Genomic DNA, 20,370 nt, shown 5'->3' with positions numbered 1-20,370 from the left:
GCCCTGCTCACTCTGCCCCACATCCGACACCTGCGCAGACGTGCACCAGCCTTCCAGAGCCTTCCACCGCGACCGAGCTGCAAGGAAAACAGCCGTGCAGACTCCTGCCACCTTCCTGTGACTCGGGAGCCACTGCGTCGCAGCAGCCAGGGCAGCACAGGGAGCTCCTTGGGAAGGAGGGCTGAGAGGCTGAGGCTGCCAGTGTCCCGCTAGGGAGGGCGCGCCCGTCACGTCAAGGGGCTGCCACGGACGCCGGCATCTCCGTGTCCACGGACACACGGGCGCTGGCCAGCAGCCCCCTCTTCCAGGGCCACGTCGGCACCCGAGACCATCTTTCCTTTCACACACACTTTAGAAGGAACTCGAGGACAACAGTTACAATAATAAAATGCACATAAACACAAATGTTTAGGGAGACTTTTAAAATTCACTTTAACCAAAACGTCACACTAACTGGGGCATTAAAGATGGTGTGTCCATCAGAGTCATATCTCCATCTCATCTCACAACTGCCCTCCAATCAAAGCAAGGAGGGGCTCCTTGTTTGTTTTCTGGGGGGGGGTCTCGTTTTGTTTCCGGGGCGATGAGTTTTGGTGAGTTACTGGCTGGATGAGAAGCCACCGAAAGACCAGAGACCTTGGCTGCTTCAGAGCACGCTCCCCTCCCCACACAGGGGAGCGCACCTTTCACCCCAACAAAAAACACCTTGGCTTTGCACAGCGAGCCCGCCAGGGCTTTCTACGGACAGGCACAGTGCTTGGGGGTAAGAAACCCAACAGGAACCTGACAGTCCCTCGTCCTCCTGGAGCTCAGTCCCGTGATGTTCGCTCCCTCAGCTCTAAAGGACAAGGAGCCGGAGCTGCCGACCCTGGACGGCTGCGTTTTAAAGCTGGCCTGATGACTAAGAGGTGAGGAGCTCGCTGGGTCTGCGTCTCCACCATGACCTGGGGGGCTCGAAGCTGACCTGACTGTTCTTTCCCAAACCTACCATCCTGAGAATTTCTCTGAGTGTGTGTGTGTGTGTGTGTGTGTGGTATTGGGAATTGAACCCAAGACCATTCTACCTTCGAGCCACACACCCCCACCCCGGCCCTATTTTTTTTTTGGGGGGGTGGTACTGGGGGTGGAACCCAGGGGCTTTTTCTACCTCCGGGCTATACTCCCAGACCCATTTTACTTGGAAACAGGGTCTCACTAAGTTGCTGAGAGCCTCACTAAGTAGCTGAAGCTGGCTTTGAACCTGTGCGATCCTCCTGTCTTAGCCTCCCAAACACTAGGGTTATAAGCGTGCACCACCACACCCAGCTACCCCGGCCCTATTTTATTTATTTATTATTATTATTATTATATTTTTTTGGTGGTACTGGGGATGGAACCCTTCTATATCTAGGCTACATCCCCAGACCTATTTTTATATATACTTTTTATTCGGAAACAGGGTCTCTTAAGCCAGCACGGCTGGCTTCGAGCCTGCACGATCCTCCTGTCTCCGCCTCCCAAGAGCGGGGATTACAAGCGTGGGCCACCACGCCCGGCTTTATTTTTTATTTTGACTCACTAAGGTGTGGAGGGCCTCACTAAGTAGCTGAGGCTGGTCGTGAACTTGTGACCCTCCTGCCTCAGCCTCCCAAGAACTGGGATGACAAGTGTGCACCACCACACCCAGCTTTTTCTAAGAGTTTCTATGAAAGCACCAGAGACTGCTGAGGGTCCAGGTGTGGGAGGAGCTGACTGCCACACTCGGGGAACCAGCAGGAAGCGAGGAGGTGTGGGGTCCGAGGCCTGGCGGGAGAGGCTGAGACGTACTCCATGGCAGAGGTTGGTGTGAAGTATTAAAACTGAGCTCCTCACCAAAGTCAGTTCTCCCGATCCAGGGCTAGTTAGGCCCAGTTCGCTGCTGCACGTTACTTTTCTCTCTCCGTGCAACCCCTTCACGGCGGTGGCCCGAGGCTCCTTGTCCACAGACTGACTCCTGGGCAGTTCTGACGCCACACTTCATTTGCTCGTGCTACAGACAGTGCAAACGGCCCGCAGCACCCAGAAACAGGCTGCTCAGGCCTCTGGCTTCACCAGCCGCTCTGCTTCTGCAGCTGTAGAACTCCGAGAGGCCACAGAGGGAGAGGAGCGGGTTGGATTCTGACGCCGCCGCCTGCCTGCCTGGCACGACCATCTTGCCCACTTCCCCATCACTAGAAGGGAAGCGACGATCACGCCGGCCCCACGGGATGTGGCAAGGCCAAGGATCAGCGGACAGGAGAGGCTCGGCTCCGGGCAGGGAGTGCGGCGGGAGCCCTGGGTCTCTTCCTCTCCTGCAAGCTCCCTTGGCCCCCAGCACCAATGACTGCACCATGACTCAATTTCTTCATCTGTCAATGGGGGTGATCCTTGACTCTCTAACGTGTTTGTGAAGAGCAAATGGAGCGTGCTTACAAAGGTTACATTTCCATAAAAGTACAGGGAGCCATCAGTACCTCTTCTTTTATAACTGTGGCGCAATCCCAGCCCATTTCCAGGTTACCAATAAAGAGAAAACGACTCTCTGGTCACCAAACCCTGCTCTGAACATCCCAAAGGCTGCAGAGCTGAATCAATGGGCCGCTCCTGGGAGCGCGGCCTGCTCCATTCCCACTTCAGTGGAAACACTGCGAGTTAATGCTGCCATGCGAAGGCTTTACTATATAAATTTAAGAGCTTGCAGGAAATGTTTACTTAAACGTTCTCCTCTAATAAAGCAAACAGATATTTCCCATAAGTGTTATTTTAATTCATTAGATGAAAAGGGGCCGGGCTTGTGCCTCTTTCCCTGCTCAACCTGCAGCGCGCTGGCCTGACCGGGGAGCAGGACTGGCCTGCAGACTGACCCACCACCACGTCTGTGAGCACTTGGCAGGCGCTGGCGCCGCGTGGAGCCCCCGCGACTGGAGGAGGAGGAGGAAGTGGGGTCCCGAAGGCCAGCCTCCTTTGCCTATCTGTGGCTCTGTAGCATGATTTTGGCTACCCTCCAGCTTACAGATATGGTTTGGAGGGGGGAGTTATAAATAAACTTTTCTAAAGTTTCCATTTACTTCATATAAAAGCAAAAAAACAGGTGACAAAAAAAGCCAAGCTGATATTTCATTTTTAAAATAACTATCCACTGAATATATATCACAAGGAAAATGTTGCACTAGATAAAAGACAGTTCGCATGGACTCAACATGGATCCCTCACTTCTTGTCTGAGATACTCAAGGCTACGAACTAAGGGCCTCCAGCCTGCCAGGCAAGTGCTGTACCACTGAGCTATACCTACAGGCTTCTAAATTAAATTTTGAGGCTGGGTCTCACCAACTTTGAGCCTGGCCTCAAACTTGAGACCCTCCTGCCTCGGCATCCTGAGGAGCTGAGATCGTTGGCTGCACCATCTTGCCTGGCACTTCCATTTTTCTTATGGCTAGGTCACAGGAGAAACCTGGCAAAAAGGTTGTTGCCAGGAAAAAGTTTTGTCCTCTACCTACTTAGGGAGAAGAATGAATGGAAAGACACGGCAGCCTCGTCTGGCCTGGTGTCCTGGCCCCTGGCCACAGCACCTCTCTCAGCGTCCCGCTGCGAAGCCTGCTCCTGGCCTCGGCACTCGCTTCCTTACCTGCCTCCCTCTGTCTCACACATCAACATCTTCCTTTCCCAAGCATCTTGAGGGCACCCTGTCCTGGCTGACAAGACAAGAATTTGCTGATGGATGCTGGAGACGTGCACAAATGGCTACAACCCAAGGTAGACGGTGGGCCCTGTTGTACTGGACTCACAACCTGCCCCGGGACCCCAGAGTGGGAACCTGGAGCCTCTGGCCAGAGCCGGGGGAAGGCATCCGACAGAAGCAAGATTCTGAGCACACGTGCAGGCGAGGGAGCCTGGCACCAGCAGGGTGAGCGGACGGTGCTCTCCAGCTGGCTTCCTCGGCGCCTCCTAGCTTGTGAACGTATTTCTACCTTGTTCATGTGTAACTCGAAAACGTCCTTGCTCTTAGAAGTGGCGAGGGAGGGCTCCCCTGTTGGTGCTGAGTGGAGAAAGGACAAGGCCGGTATGCTCCCGCCCGCTGTGGGGGAGGTGGTGCCGTCACCCGCCCCGCAGGACAGGCTGGGCCTGGAAGCAGCCACCTGCCGGTGAAAAGATGCCGTCCAGAGGCCAGCCTGCGGCCTTCTGCAAGCATGTGCCTTTTCCCTCCGTGGTCTCTCTTACCAGGAATCCCCCTCCCCCAACACTTGCAGAAATTACTTCGTGGAATGTCTAAATGAAATCTACCACTTTCCATCCCGTAGAAGTCCTGTTCTAAGACTTATTCTCACAATCCATTTTGGTTTTTTGTGAGTCTCCAAGTATATGATTCCTAAGTATCTCACATAAATGGAACCACGACCAATACATGATTCAGTTCTTTCTTTCCACTCGACGGCGACAGTAGAAGACGCCAACATGGAGATGCTCCTGTTCCTACAGTGTCAGGCGAGAGTCCACAGCAGTGACAGCCGTGCTCTGGAGGGCCGGAGGACTGGGAAGAAGGCCGGAGCTCTGCCCGTTTCCACAAGGCCATCTCCAACAGGCTATCCCCTTCCACCAGGCCTGTCTCTTCATCTGTAACACGATGGTAGTAGCAACAAGAATGATACCACATGCCTGGCTTCAGGGTTATAAAAAGGATCGAAGGTACACAGAAGTTTTATCAACAACTAACAGTCAAAACAGGTATGAAGTGGTATTCTTAGGAATGATTAACTCTAGTAACTTAATCATAGTTCTCTTTTCCTCCAAGAAGCTACAGAGCAGGTCAACAGAGCCAACCAGGAAAACTCAGGATAGGTCAATATCCCAGCTGCCTCCATCTGGCTTCTAAACTCAAGCAATGTCACCACATCGGATAGGCCAATTTGCTCACCGAGCTCAGACACAAACATCTCTACAAAGTTTGAAAGGCTACATCAGAAACAGAGGGAAGGAGGGGGAGGAAAAGAGAAAAAGATAATTGACAGTGGGAAAATGGAACTATCCTTAGTTTCAGGCATTCTGCACTGACAATCAACTGTTATTTTGAAATGATGCCCTAAGCCGGGCGTGGTGACGCACACTTGTAATCCCAGTGCTTAGGAGGCTGAGACAGGAGGACCGAGGTTCGCAGCCAGCCTCAGCTACTTGGTGAGGCCCTCTGCAACGCAGCGAGACCCTGTTTTAAAATAAAAAATAAAACAGGACTGGAGGTAGAATGCTCCTGGGTTCAATCTTCAGTAGCACAAAATAAATGAATAAACGAAGCAATCAATGACTCTGAGTGAACCCCGTCGGCACAGCAAGAGCTGAGCAAGCACTGCCCACCTAACCTCATGCTTTGGGGGAAAACAGTGTCTTTCTGGAAAAAGAAAACACTTTCAATCCTTTTCTCCCATTGCACACATGAACACTAGAAGCGGGATTCTAGACAGTGAGGGCAAGTTCTGAAATCCTAGAAATTACCGCTGGTAAATTCCAAGGCCCAACTCAAGGGCTAATGTTAGGAATAAATGGAATGCTCTTCCTTTCTGTGTGTGCCACTGGGATCGAACCCAGGGGCATTCTACGTCTGAGCTGCTCTCCCAGCCCTCTGCGTCTTTTGTTTTGAAACGGGTCTCCCTAGGATGCGGAGGCTGGCTGCAAACCCGTCAGCCTCCTGTCTCAGCCTCCCAAGCACTAGGAATACAGAGGTGTGTCACCAGACCCAGCTCAACCCCTTAGTTTTAAATGATGTCACTTCCAATTGTTTCTGTTTTCGATTCTACAAAGGTACAGGTCTGGTAAACGATCATGCCAGAGAAACATTGTTTTAGAGGAGGAAGATTGAAGCTGACTCCCAAATTCAGCTTTCTGTGAAACTTCTAGCTCAGGTGAAGCTACTCACTGGCCATCCCGTGAAACTGGAACAGCACTCCCTTCCCTGGAGGGTCCGTGTGGAAATTAAGTGAGAGCGCAAACGGAAAGTTCCTAGTCTGACACGTAGCACTTAAAAATGGTGGCTGCTCGCTGGGCGCAGTGGTGCATGCCCGTAATTCCAATACTTGGGAGGCTGAGACAGGAGGATCAGCTCCAGCAACTTAGTGAGGCCAGCCCCAGTATGAAGAATACTGGAATGCAAAAAAAAAAAAAAAAAAAAAAGTTACTATTACTCCTTAATCCCTAGGGATAACCATCCATCCTGAGACAGCTTGAACATATTATCCTTTTACTAGCCATGTTTACCCTTGGGCAGAAAACCACTTCTTTTGGGGAAACACAAATACTTTGTCTTTTCAACTTCACATCCCGTCCACAGCCCGTGCCCGGGGGAGGAGGTGAGACGCAGGACACGTTCCGCTCCAAGAGGCGGCCTCAGCGCCTGCTTCTCAACTGAACTGTTAGGAAATGAAGATACCACCCAACTCTTCACTTGTTCTGGTTCAAGAGCTGGCTGTCAGTGGTGACACGGCTCCCCTCTACGGCAGCCCTGGGGCTGCCTGCCTGGGTGAAGGAACGCTGAAGCCTATCCACCTGGCCCCACCATGAACGGGGGAGGCTGCCAAACAGGGCCGGTGGGAACCTGGCTTCTGGCCGGCCAAGGCTCTGGCCAGCACTCCCGCCCCGCAAAGCACTCGGCACTTCTGGGCTGCCCGGATATTTGGGATTTGCCCAAGCAAGGATGGTTCATTCAGCATTAAAATCTGCCTATAACCAAAGAGGATGCAGGCAGAGGAAATCATGTCAGACTTCAAGCTCACCAGAGGAAAATATACAAGAACTCTGAGGCCAAACATCTGAGACACTTCTCTCCATACGACAACGTGTTGCACCTCCTCCTGGCTGGGAAAGAATTTCCTCAGGTGACTTGTTAGGATCAAAGTCTTTGAAAATAGAAAAGCCTTGTTGTCTAAGAGACAGATCGCTGTCTGCAGTGAGTCTCACTCAACTTGAAGCCGTGTGCCAACTCAAACACACTAAACCCACTGCTTCTGAGAAGCGGCCATCTACCCTTGCTTATAGGTACATGGGAAAGCTATTAGGGGTAGTCGGCGCGACTATGAAACAGAGCAGTCGTACCTAATGGCCAAAACAGACACAAGTCATAAATCGCCTTCCCCTCCAGAATCCACACAGGCAGTGGCTCGGTGCATTCTTCCGCACAAAGATAAAGTTTTTGCTTTGAGTAAACACGGCTTTTAGTCTTGTCTGAGCCTTATAAATACACTGCCCACAAACAGAGGGGAACAAACGCTGTTTCCTAAACACAAGGCAGATGGACTCCCCGCCCTCAGCAAGGCCACGTTATGTGTGGGGCAGGAGGGAGGCTGGCCGCGGCGGGCCGGCAAGTCGCTTCCTCCGCTTCGCTGCTGCACCCAGCTCCGGTTTCCTGGGACAAAGGGCCAGGGAAAGCTGCTCTTGGAAGACAAACAGCTCGCCCGCGTACCGCACAGAACACGCAATGAGATGGACCTCAAGTCCTAGCTCGACTTTCGACTGAAGCTTCAATGTAGCTGGGCTTCTCCCCACCCCTCCTGCTGATGCGTACCTTCAGGTTTCCTAAGACTGATACAAATTCATTCTGAGGCGAGGCAGGGCATTTGAGTTGTGTTTACTTTTTGTCCTTGTTTTTAGTTTTTCACACACAGGAGCATATCTTAAGATCTATCTGAACGTGCAGCCAGAAGTGAGATTCAAGGCGCAAGTCCAGGAGGGAGGGCTTGGCTCTGCGGCGCCTGCTGGACCTCTGGCAGGTCACCTTGCTGCTCTGGGCCTGGTTGCTTCAGCTATATACTGAGGCTTTGATGCCTCACCTGACAGGATACCTGCATGACCAAATGCCATCACATGAGGAAGACAGTATTTGCGACCACACTGGCAATCACAGTGGCTATAACTGCCTAAAAGAGATGGTGAAATCCATGGCCAAGCCAACACAGGAATGACCAAAACCACTACCATTTCCTGAGGGTCTGCTTTGTGTCAAGGATGACAGGCTAAGACGTGCACCACGGCACACACCCCTAATCCCAGCTCCTCAGGAGGATGAGCCAGAAGGCTCACAATGGATTCAAACTTCCACGAACAACTAGCCACAGTAAAAATCATTACAGTTAAAAACAGGGGAAAGCTGGTCATGATGGCGCACGCTTATAATCCCAGTGCTTGGGAGGCTGAGACAAGAGGATCGCATAGGTTCGAAGCCAGCCTCAGCTACTTAGTGAGTCCCTATTTCCAAATAAAACAAAATAGGTCTGGGAGTGCAGACCAGAGGTAGAAAGCCTCTGGGTTCCACCCCTAATGCCACAAAAAACAACCAAGCCAGGGGATATGATTACCATGCTTCCATCTGTCAAACACATAAAAATAATGTCCCGGGATCAATGAGGTGCCCAGGAGCAGGAGCACTCTGCATGGACTTGACAAAGACGCGGAGGTTCCCGAGTGAGATCGGGGCTCCTCTTTCCTCTGCTGGAAAGACTCTGTGTGCCGTCGGCATCTTCCTCAGGAAGGCCAAGGCCGCTGCGCGGAGCAAACGCTGGGACAGAAGGGAGAGCTGACCTCTGGCTCTGGGTGACACTGACACTCTCCTGGATTCAAAGGAAGCTTTATTTTCTGACAAGAGCGACATCATTTTCCTGTAAGTGTGTGGAAACAGTTATACACTTATTATCGACATAAATGAAGTTAGAGTCTGAAGGAGAGAGAGGACTTGTTCAATACTCGGTTCTCCCTAATCCTCTGGCTCTGAAGTTACATTCAGGGCCCCAACTAGGAGAAAGCGTACTTTCTGTGATTCATGCTGCAGAGAGAGGAGGCCTGTTCTCTGACTGATTTGGAATGTTCAGTGCTGACCTTTTGGTATAGAAATTGCATTCCTGCGAAGGATTCTAGCAGCGGCTGCCTTCTGTAGCCTCAGGAGTGAGATCAGACTCCGGAGCCCCGGCTGAGGGCCACAGCCGCCGTGCCACGACCCACGTACACAGTCACGGGATGGATGCTCACAGCTCAGTGGCTGGTCCCCAAGTCCTAGGCCACAGGCTTGGAACCATAAGCTAATTTAGGGGGAATGAGTGGTGCAGTGGGCAGGCAAAGGGAAACTCTGGGGCACAAGGACACGGGTTTTCTCCTTGAGGTCCATGTTAAGTTAGTAACAGAAATGAAATGAGAAATTCCAGAAGTGGATACACCATAGACTGAAACCAAAACTTTGCGGGGAGAAATTCACGCATCTCTCCCCAAGGACTGAGACCCAGATGCCTGCTGCCTTCTTCCATGTGGAATAAATTCCCTTCTCACTGCCCACTGGCTTTTCACCTCCTTAGATCACTAGGGCGGGAGGATTTCTGCATCACGTTTTTTTTTTTGTTGTTGTTGTTGTTGTTTTTAATGGTGCACTGCTGTCATACATCTCGACGGGGTACAAGATGGTGGAGGCATACATGCACACATCCCTCATTCAGCCCTTCCCCAGCTCCCATCCATTTCCTCCCCTCCTCATTTTTGGCTTAGTGGCCAACCTTGGTATGTTTATGAATCTATATCATTTATATTAGGGAATTTCCCTTTTCTCCCTCCCATCTTTTTAAAAACAAGATGAGCGCTGTACACTAAGAAGAGGAAAAGGTTACTTGAAGGTAGGAATGGCTGAGTGGGGTGAGAGGCTGAGACAGGAGGAGTTCAGGCTGAGGTCAGCCTTGGCAACTTCACGAAACCCCAACAACTCTGTGTGACCCTGTTTCAAAATTATTTTATTAAAAAATAAAATAAGACTGGGGGTATTGCTTGAAGGTAGAACGCCCCTGGGTTCAATCTCCAGTACTAAAAATAAAAGAAAAAGAAAAGTAGGAAAGGGATTATAGCCCAGTACCCTGTGTATCAGCCCAAGCTCCCTTCTGCACAGCTCAGTGCCTACAGTAATGGTCTATGATCTCTGGAGGCGTGAATCTGAGAATCTAATACAAACTTCAGACCTTCGTCCTAGAAGCGCACGCACACGTCCATATTCATAAACAACTAGAGTTTCTTGAATCTGTGCTCTCCTCAAGCCCATGGAGCCAAAAGGAAAGGCCTGTGGTCCTGCGGCCCGGCAGCGCCGGCTGGCGGAGGCGTGGCAAGGTTCCGTTCTGTCTCCCCGCCTCCGTTTTAATCACTGGGCTCAGGCACTCTCTAAACTCCAGTCTAAAGGGGTACGGCCCACAGACCAAAGGGGTATTATGTGGTCCAATGCACTGCCTCCAACTGCCCTGTACACACAGAGATGCGAACAAAACATTTTCCCAAAGCAATATTAAATGTCTGATTTTAACCCACAAAACTACGAGAAAATGGAGCTTTTGAGCCCAACCACTTACACAAAGATAATCTGAATGGGTGTTTAGTTGATAGACTTAGCTTTTACTTACATTTATTTATTTATTTATTTATTTATTTATTTATTTATTTATTTAATTTTCGGTACTGGGGATGGGACCCAGGGACATTCTACCTCCGTGCTACACCCCTAGTACTATTTTTTATTCTTTATTTTGAAACAGGGCCTCACTAAGTTGTGGAGGGCCTCATTAAGTAGCTGAGGCTGTCCTTGAATCGCGATCCGTCTCAGCCTCCCAAATGCTGGGATTAGAAGCGTGCACCACCACGGCCAGTTTAAGCCTACCGTTTAAATCTGTGTGTGTGTGTGTGTGTGTGTGTGTGTGTGTGTGTGTGTGTGCGCACGCGCGCGCATGTGAGTGCTGGGGACTGAATTCAGGGGTATCCTACATCCAAGCTATGTCCCCAGACCTTTTTTTTTTTAAATTTTTAAACAAGGTCTTGCTAAGTTGCTAATGCCAGTCTCAAACCTGCCACACTCCTATCTCAGCTTCCCAAGTTCCCAGGTACGGGCATTACAAGCAGGTGCCACACATCCAGCTGGACCCATTATTTCTAATGTGAAGTGGTAATTTTAAGTTTCTTTGCTTTCTCCTCTTCGAGATGAATGAATATGTAGCAATTCCCTAAGGAGCAGCTGCTGACCCCAGAACTGATTAACTTACTGAATAAAGCAAGAAAACACATGGAGACCCCAACCACGAGGAGCCTCGGGCCCTGGAGCCCCCGTACAAACCCAGTGCACGGCAGCTAGTCAGACGCGCTATCCCCAGGAGGCCTCCACAGAGAGGCGACAGGGGCCCCGGCCTTTCTTCTCCTCAATTCTATTCTTGTGCTGACCCTGGAGCTTCAGAGTGGTTTTCGAGGGGGAAAAAGAACCAGGAAGCGAAGGAGCTTTCCATGAACGAAACGAGGCAGGATAAAGGCCGACCCTTTCCACCAGGGAGCTGCAGGGAGCTGCTGGAGAAGCAGGCGATACGTCCCAGCTGTCCCCAGGTCACCAGTGAGCGGGAGCAGCCTTGCCCCAGGGCCACGCAGGTGCTGCTGGAGCCCGATGCCCCACGCCCCATGCCTGCCTGAGAAGCTGGGCACTGGCCGGCGCGGACTCTCCCCAGGCACCAGTGCTGTCCTGGGGAATCGAGTCCGGATGGAGAGGTGGCCCACTTCTCTTTTCCATCTTTATCTTTCAGTATCTCCTTCATGTTGCTGCTTATTTACCCTCAAATAAGCCTCTAGAGTCGACCTTTCTATTCCACGTTAAAGGAGACCGCTCAGCAAACCAAAGTACACTCATCTTTCTAGTCAGACTAAAGCCCAGGAACACAAAACAAAGCAAGACTCTACACCCAAGGAGGCTCAGCTGAGCTAATTAGAATTTAACACAGGAGCCGGGCGTGGCGCGCGCTTGTAATCTCAGTGCTTGGGAGGCTGGGACAGGAGGATCTCAGGTTCGCGGACGGCCTCAGCTACTTACTGACGCCCTGTTTCAAAGAATAAAAAAATAGGGCTGAGGTGTAGCTCAGAGGTAGAGTGCTCCTGGGTTCAATCCTCAGTATCTCAAAAAAAGAAAAAGAAAAAAAGAAAAAAGAAAGAAAAGATTTTGCGTGTGTGGTACTGGGGGTGGAACCCAGAGGCTTTCTACCTCCGGGCTATGCTCCCAGACCTATTTTATACTTTATTTGGAAACAGGGTCTCACTAAGTTGCTGAGAGCCTCACTCAGTAGCCGAGGCTGGCTCTGACCTGTGTGATCCTCCTGTCTCAGCCTCCCAAGCGCGGGGATTACAAGCGTGCGCCACCACAGCCGGCTGAAAGAAAAGATTTTAACACACGTGAAGAAAATTAATAAAATATTTAAACAGGGCAGTTACAACTAAACATTCAAGTGCCTCTGTTTGTATCAATCCAATAGCTGAAGGAAGAACAAGGGCTCTGCCCTGTGGCGTCTCCTGCTGCGTTGAGGGTCCAGTTCCAAGGCAACCTAAGCAAACCCTCAAGGCACGGATGAGGCACTCAGACTGCACCGAGCTCAGCTGTCCCCTAACTGTGTGTGGGAAAGTGGCTCTGGCTGCTACCTCTCACCCTCTTTCTAAAAGCACGTTTTCCCTCTCTTGAACCACAAGATGGACAGGATGCCTGAGGTGTGGCTCGACACAGCTGGGAAGAAACTGATCTAACAGAAGAACCGTCACCTCTATTTGTCACCTCAATCTGGAAAAGGGGATGAATCCTCGGCTGTCACACACCACTAACAGGAATGCCACGTGCTAGAGAAAGGCTACAACTCTACTTTCACGCCTGCTCTTCAAGGTGGATTCCCCTGCGTACTGTGGAAGGCTTTTCCTGGAAGCTGCTCTCACACCCTAGTGGCCCACAATACTCACTCCACCCAAAGCTCCCTGGCACAGGAAGCGCCTTCTCAAGCCCAGTTCTTTCACCTCGAGAGGGAAAGCTGGACCGGAAGGAAGCAGAGCTCTCCGGAGCGTCATTTGCCACTGTGCCTTCTCCGGCCTCCCCTGGAGCAAAATCAGCTCCTGCTGGAAAACTCATCGTGGACCGACGAAACATCCACCAAATAGGAGGCCGGTGATGTACAGGCCAACGCGGCTGTAGAATAGGACGGCACTGCCACTGCCCGTCCACAGCCGGATTCGCAGACCGAGGGGCCATGCCACCAGTGAAGGCTGAATTTCAGTTTGGATTCTCCCCCGAAGCTGTGGGGATTAGCTGGGAGAGTTTAGGCATGAGAAAGCACGATCTGGTTCCACGTGTTAGAGGCTAGCTCATTCTGGGCGCAACGTGAAAGGTGCAGAGTCCAGGGGTCAGGATGCTACTGCGGCAACCCAGGGGAGGGCCCTCAGGAGCTGGGCGGAGGCAGGGAGCAGGGAGGAGGAAGGGAGGCGTCAGCACTGGCCTGGTGACAGACTGGGGAGGGAGCGAGGGAGGGCCAGACACAGGGCAGGGAGGCGAAGGCCACGGTGCAGCTTCCCACGGCCTCCCAACCATCAAAGAAATCACAGCGGCAGAGGGCTCACGAGGCTAATCACGATGGAATTCCCCTCTATTTCCTTACCTTGGCAGCAGAGTTCGATACCCCGTGTGTAACGTTTCTGATAAGGCCCCCAACATTTCCATACTTTATCAGTCCAGTAACTCCTTCAGAAACATCATTCAGAAGCCCCATGGGGTTGCCAAGAAAATCCACCGATCCCAGGATTCGAGCCGCCTGGCTGAGGAGCTCCTGTCAGAGGGGAAGCGAGAGGAAAACCTAATCAGCACCAGGTTAAAATCGCAGATCCCAGTGTCGGACGGAGGGGTTAGAGATCTGCCCGGCCCTCCGTTCCCATCACTACCAACAATTGCCCGTTAATCTATATCAGTTGCAAAACAATCTCCTGTCCCTTCACGGGCTCTGCCTAAACTCCTGATACGCATGCGCCAGAGACGGCTTTTTACACACTTAGCAATACTCCCCAAAGGCAGAACAGAGACAGCTCTGGACGGGGAGTCTCCGTGGGCACCTATCAGCAGGTGCGTCCTCTTCTTCTCCTTCCTGCCATCCCTCCTGGGAGAGAAGAGGCAGGAGCGAGGAGGGGTGGGCTGTGGCCCCCCTCAGCCGTGGAGGGCAAGGCGGGGAGAGGGCGTGGGGCCGTGCAAGGCAGCCCTTCACTTTCTTGCACCTCGGCTGCCAAGCCCGGGTTCCAACCTCCTGACAGTTAGGTGGGAAAAACCACCACCTGGAAAAGTCAGGGAAGGAAATGAGGGAGGCAGAAAATGAAGCCAGAATCGGATCTATTTGAACTTTGAAAGCTGATAAATTTGGTTAGGATCTGGACTGTTCATTGAAGAATAGGCCCTGGCTTTCCGTTTTAATCTGGGCAGTCTGGATAATAAATTCAAAATGGAAAATGTCCAACTTGACAAATTTTCAAGTTCAACTCAAGGGCAGGCCCCCACAGGCTCTAAGCGCCCTGGCGTGCTCGTTGAAAGTAGGCCCACGCCTGGCAAATAAAGAGTTCACGGACTTCTGTGCTATTACGGAGGCCTTAAGAGTCGTGCCTAAGCCGGCGGAAGCCCCTGAGACTTGCTCTGAGGACAAGACAAACGGCTTGTAAGTCAAATGTGCGGCTGGAGGGTGTTCACAATGGAAATCTACGTGGACTTCGCGGGACGTGACCCCACGGTAACACGACGGAGCTGAGCCGTCTGCCTGAGTTTGCAGCAGTGACGTCTTAGTAACCACATCTCCCCAACAACCAAACAAACATTGTGCTGAGGGTCCAGCCGCTGAGAACGTCTCTGCAGCTCACCTCCTGGAAGTGCTTCAGGATGTCGTTGATGATGAATTCCTTGGTCTCATAGGGGTGCACCCGGGTGAACGGATCCAGATTTATCACGGCATCTTCAAACCGAATCAGCGGGAATCCCAAGGTGCTCTTCAGGGCCTGTTGGGGAAGACAGGAAATCGCATACCTGAGCCGCATGACAGACTGCCGGGGACTCCAACTCTGGATTCCACGAAAGCTATAAACCATGATAACCTTTTATTGGAATCAAGGTTTCGTTGTTTATAAATAAAGATTTCCCCTGTATTTACAAAAGCAAAATATTCGGGGGAAAATATACCTATACACATATCGCCCATAGCCACCTAACGCCTGCAGAAACCAACATGCTTGGCTTTGTGGCCCGCTTTCTTTTGATCTGCTTGGCATCCTTGCGTCCGTCACGCTTTACTTTTTAGCAGATGCACACCACATGTACAGAAAAACGTACTCATCACACACACCATTTGGTACTTTTTCTGGAAGTGAACAGAAGATGTAACTGCTGCCCAGGTCAGAAAGTGAATGGTGGTCTCCACTTGGGAAGCAGTCCCTCCTTTGGCAGAACCCCAGCCACCGGCCCTTCTCTGAGGGCCAAATCACCAGACTAGACTTCCTGCTTTTAATTTTACGTAAACGGAACCACCAGTGTGTACTTTGTTGTATGTGCTCCTTACAGGCAAAATTAAGTACGTGAGGTTCGGTAGGCTGTTGAATATAGCCACGGTTTATTAATTTTCATTGTATTAGTATTCCACTTTAAAAATCTAACTTATGTAATCATTACTGTTGATGAAAATTTGAGTCATTTCAAATTGTTTCCTATTAATGATTCTATTACATTCTTTGGCATGACTTTTGGGGTACATTTGTATGTATTTTTCTTGAATATATTCTTGGGAGTACAGGTGCTGAGTCATAGAGAAAGCACGTTTGACCTTGGTATAGACCGCTTAACAGCTTTACAAAGTGGCTTGTTTTTACTCCCTTCAGCAGTCTATTTTTTTTGGGGGGGGGATTACTGGGGATTGAACCCAGGGACGTTCTACCTCTGAGCTACACCCCCAGCTCTATTTTATTATTTATATTTTTGGAACAAGGTCTCCCTAAGTTGCTGAGGGCCCCGCTAAGTTGCTGAGGCTGCCTGGAAACCTGTAGTCCTCCCGTCTCGGCTCCAGTTCTTGGGCACCCCACACCAGCTTTCTTCAGCAGTCTACAAACTTCCCCATTATTCTACATCCTCATCAGCACTCTGGTACAGAGAGCTTTTTGAAAAAGATACTGTGATGGGCACGTAACATGCCTCAGTGCCGCTTTAACGTTACTTTCCTGTTGACAGATGGGACTGAACACGTTTTAATAAACACAACAGCCACTCGGGCATCGTTTTTTTGGCGATGTGCTCATTCAAGTCTTTCACTTCTGTAATGCTGTCTACTTTTCCTTACTGTTTGTAGGGTTTTTGCATATACACTGTCCTCTGTTGAGTAAATATATTATAAATATCTCCTCCCGCCCTGGGATGTCTTCGTACCCTTTAAATGGTGTCTTTAATGATGAGGCACGAGCTGAGGCTGAGGCTCAGGGCGGAGTGCTCCCCCGGCATGCCTGACGACCTGGGCTTGATCCTCAGCCCCTCCCCCCAAGATCAGACACGCTTAATTTTAAGGAAACACATCTATCAATCTTTTCCTTTATGGTACGGGCTTTCTGTGTCCTGGTTAAGAAATGATCTATACCAAGGTCATGAAGACACCCTCATCTGCCTGCTCGTAGGACGTCTACTGTTTTAAGTAAACTTACTGGAATCTCCATCTTTCCCTACTGCAGTGCTGTAGGTACTGCTTAGTGACCATGCTCAGGTATCCACTCGCAGGTTTTCTTTCTATTGCAGTTGATCTGCTTTCTACTGACACCACACTGTCTTCGTTACTACAGCTCTGTAATAGTTTTAGAGATCCGATAGTGGTCAAGAACCTTGTTCTTTTTCTTCAGGGCTACCTTAGCTATTCCTTAGATTTCTCATTTGTAAATTTTAGGAAAAGGCTGTAAATCTGCACAGAAAAATGCCAGAGTATCCCCCGGGACGGTATCGATCTGTAGATCAACAGGAGGAAAGCGGCAACTTTACAACACTGGGTCGACGCGCCCCTCTGCCTGTCAGCTTTTCATGTTCACTCAGTAGTGTTGCCTTGTTTTCTGTGTGAAGCTATGTTTAGTCTGTGTTTGCCTGGGCTAAAGGCCACAGTTCTTCCTGTCTTCTCCAAGAGGCATGGTCTCCTTCCTCTTCCCTTAAAACCTCGCCGTTTGCTTGGATCGGGAGAAGCCTAGCCTCAGGAGATCACAGGGGTTCTGCTCTGCTGTCTTTTTTTTTTTTTTTTTTTTTTTTGGTACTGGGGATGGAACTCAGGGACTTTTCTACCCCTGGGCTACACTACCAGATCTATTTTATACTTTATTTGGAAACAGGGGTCTCACTAAGTAGCTGAGGCTGGCTTCGAACCTGTGCGATCCTCCTGTCTCAGCCTCCCAAGCGCTGGGATTACAAGCGTGCGCCACCTCGCCCGGCTGCTCCCGCCTCTTTGATGTCCCCACCATCTGAGGAAGCTGGACTGGCCTCCTGGAGGACGTGAAGCCAGAGGGAATGAGGTTCTGTGGCGGCCCACACCTACTGTCTGGCACGTGAGCGAGGCATCTTACGCCACTCGGGAGCATCCGAGCCACCAGATGGTGGCGCCGTGAACCCCCCCAGGAGACCAGGCAAAACGCACTCCCTGGGTCCAGCCCAAATTACTGACCTCAGGGCTGTGAACAAATTAAATTATATTGTTTTAAAGTGCTGTGTTTTGGGGTGGAATGTGTAATAGTAATAGATTACATGCAACATCTAATTTTTTTAATGTAATTAGAAATGATACCCTTCAAATTTTCCTTTTCTCTAGAATTGGTGAAATACAATTAATGTTTCTGTACCATTTCTAGTAACCTTACCAGATTCACTGAATCATTTCAATAATTTATTCTCATATTCTTTTAGATTCTAGGTACATCATCATATGAATAACAAAATTTTCTTTTTCCTTTCTACTTTGCAAAACTTCCCTTTTTTGTAAAAAAAAAAAAAGTTCTACTTGCCTTATTGCACTGGTTAGCGTCTTTAGCATAACAGTAAACAAAAGTGCAAATTGGGCATCCTTCCCTATGTCGAGGAAAAGCCTTCACTATCGCCGTGGTACGTGCTCTAAGTTTTCTTTAGAAATATACCTTTTTGGAGCTGGGCATGGTGGCGCACGCTTGTCATCCCCGCGCTTGGGAGGCAGAGACAGGAGGATCGCGCAGGTTCAAAGCCAGCTGTGCGCGCTGGCTTAGGAGACCCTGTTTCCAAATAAAAAAGTATAAAAAATAGGTCTGGGAGTGTAGCCCGGAGGTAGAAGGGCTTCCAGGAACCCCAGTACCACCAAAAAAAAAAAAAAAAAAAAAAAAAGAAATATACCTTATTGGATTAAGGTGCCCCCTTCAAAACTTACTGAAATTTCATTACAAATGGGTTTTTAATTTTGTCAAATGGCTTTTGTGTATTTGAGATAATCGTATTTCGTTCTCCATCATTTGGTTAATGTGGTGAATGACACAATTCACTTGCAAATGTTAAATTAAACCAGCATTTCTAGAATACATCTAATTTACTAATATATCTTTCTCATGTATTTCTGTATTTGGTTTGCAAATACTTTATTCAGATTTCTTCTATGTTCACGAAAAAGTGCGGTCCTTTATTATTTAATTATTTCCTTTAAATACATTATAGTTTTCTGGTAAACTTCTTGAATGCATTCATTATTTTAAATTTTTATTTATCGCCGGGCGTGGTGGCGCACGCTTGTAATCCCCGCGCTTGGGAGGCAGAGACAGGAGGATCGCGCAGGTTCGAAGCCAGCTGCGCGCGCTGGCTTAGGAGACCCTGTTTCCAAATAAAAATGTAAAAATAGGTCTGGGAGTGTAGCCCAGAGGTAGAAGGGCTTCCAGGAACCCCAGTACCACCAAAAAAAAAAAAAAAAAAAATTATTTATTTATTTTTTATTTTTTGCGGGTCTAGGGATGGAACCCAGGGGCATTCGACCTCCGAGCTACAGCCCCTGCCCTATTTTTTTATTCTTTATTTTTGAAACAGGGTCTCACTGAGTTGCGGAGGGCCTCACTAAGTAGCTGAGGCTGTCCGCGAACCGCAATCCTCCGGTCTCAGCCTCCCGAATGCTGGGATTACAAGCGTGCGCCACCGCGCCCGGCTTCTTGAATACATTGATACTTACTTTAAATTCTGTGGTTGATCTATGGGTCTGTAACTAGTGTCTGTCTTTCTCTTGGTCCTATCTCACAGTAGGCCTGGTAATTTGTGACTGAATGTAAAGTTTTGTATGAAAGCTTACAGACTCTGGATGAGTCTTTAAAGTTAATGGCAGGCAATTATTAGCAGAGGCAAAAAGTTTAACCTGACAGCGGCTGAGTTTCTCAAGGCCGGGGTTCCAAATTTCAAAGTCCTGATCCATGTCAGTCATTATTAGGCTTGGTGCAGTGCTTTTGCTGTCTCAACTGAAAACCAACATTTCTCCAGTTTTAATCTCCCTAGTAGCAAAAACTCGCTGAAAGGTCTCTTGACTCTTTTGACCTCTAGTTGCCACTTTTTGCTCGGCTCCTCTCAAACGGGATCACTCAGAGTTGCAAAATGAAGCGGCCGGGGCCCCTGGGGTGAGCCTTCTCCAGTGCCGCCTCCATAAGGCGCTGGCTGCCAGTCACCAGCTCTCTCCAGCAGCGGTCTGGCATGGGCTTTGCCACCATGACACTGCCAAAAGCTTTAGTTCTGCTCTCCCCAGAAGCCGGCTTCTGCTTGGCATTTCTTTCCACACCACTTACAGATCAGAGGAAATGTGAAGAAAATATCCAAAATAAAATTTGGGCTTATCTTACGAGTCTCTTCTCTCATAAACCTAGAATCTCCAAGCCCTGGCTTTCCAATGGCTTCCGACAAATTGATCTATCTGTTCTCAGAGTTCTTGGCTGGTTATAAGTCAGTAAACAGTTTCTGGCTGTGCATCGATTTTGTGGTTCTATTTTCACTCAAGGTACATAGAGGCACAGTAAGTACTCTTTTACTTCCTTCTTTCTTCTCGTTTTTTCTTTTTTTTAATATGTGTGTGGTGCTGGGGATAGAACCCAGTGGCATTCTACCTCCAACCCACACTCTCAGCCCTATTTTTATCTTTTATTTGGAAGTGAGGTCTCGCTAAGTTGCTGAGAGCCTCACTAAATTACTGAAGCTGGCCACAAACCTGTAATCCTCCTGTCTCAGCCTCCCACGTACCGGGATTACACACATACATCATCAGGCTCAGATTTTTTTTTAACCGAATGTAATACATTTTTCCATGCTCATGCTTTCTGTAAATCTCTGACACATTTCGATTCATCTTTATATAGAGTGTCAAGAACAAATGCAATTTCATAACAAATCAAGAGCAAATATAACTTCATGATAATCTAATAACCTAACTTCCCCACTGAATTAAAATATTATATAATTAAATTTCACGTACAATTTAATAAAATTTCTATTCTGTTTCTCAGTTATCTCTTAATCTTTTTGCATGTGTTTTCAGAAGCTGCCTTAAATTCCTTTAGA

At 49.3% G+C, this 20,370-nt stretch overlaps 1 protein-coding gene across 2 annotated transcripts in view; it reads right to left on the bottom strand.

Annotated features, from left to right (window-relative positions):
• Positions 1-20,370, bottom strand: part of VPS13D (vacuolar protein sorting 13 homolog D) — a gene marked incomplete at its 3' end in the record, with an annotated part of 245,737 nt that overhangs the window by 67,869 nt on the left and 157,498 nt on the right. For both annotated transcript variants that reach the window (XM_080692050.1, XM_080692051.1), the window contains exons 63-64: positions 14,679-14,813; positions 13,442-13,609 (exon numbers count right to left, since the gene is read on the bottom strand). In XM_080692050.1, the coding sequence (XP_080548176.1) occupies positions 13,442-13,609; positions 14,679-14,813 (303 nt within the window). The remainder of the gene's footprint in view (positions 1-13,441; positions 13,610-14,678; positions 14,814-20,370) is intronic.

Source organism: Muscardinus avellanarius, assembly GCF_963383645.1.
Source record: "Muscardinus avellanarius genome assembly, chromosome: 3".
Lineage (NCBI taxonomy): Eukaryota > Metazoa > Chordata > Mammalia > Rodentia > Gliridae > Muscardinus > Muscardinus avellanarius.
The sequence above is the reverse complement of the archived record's forward strand: the minus strand, read 5'-3'. Positions and strand labels throughout refer to the sequence as shown.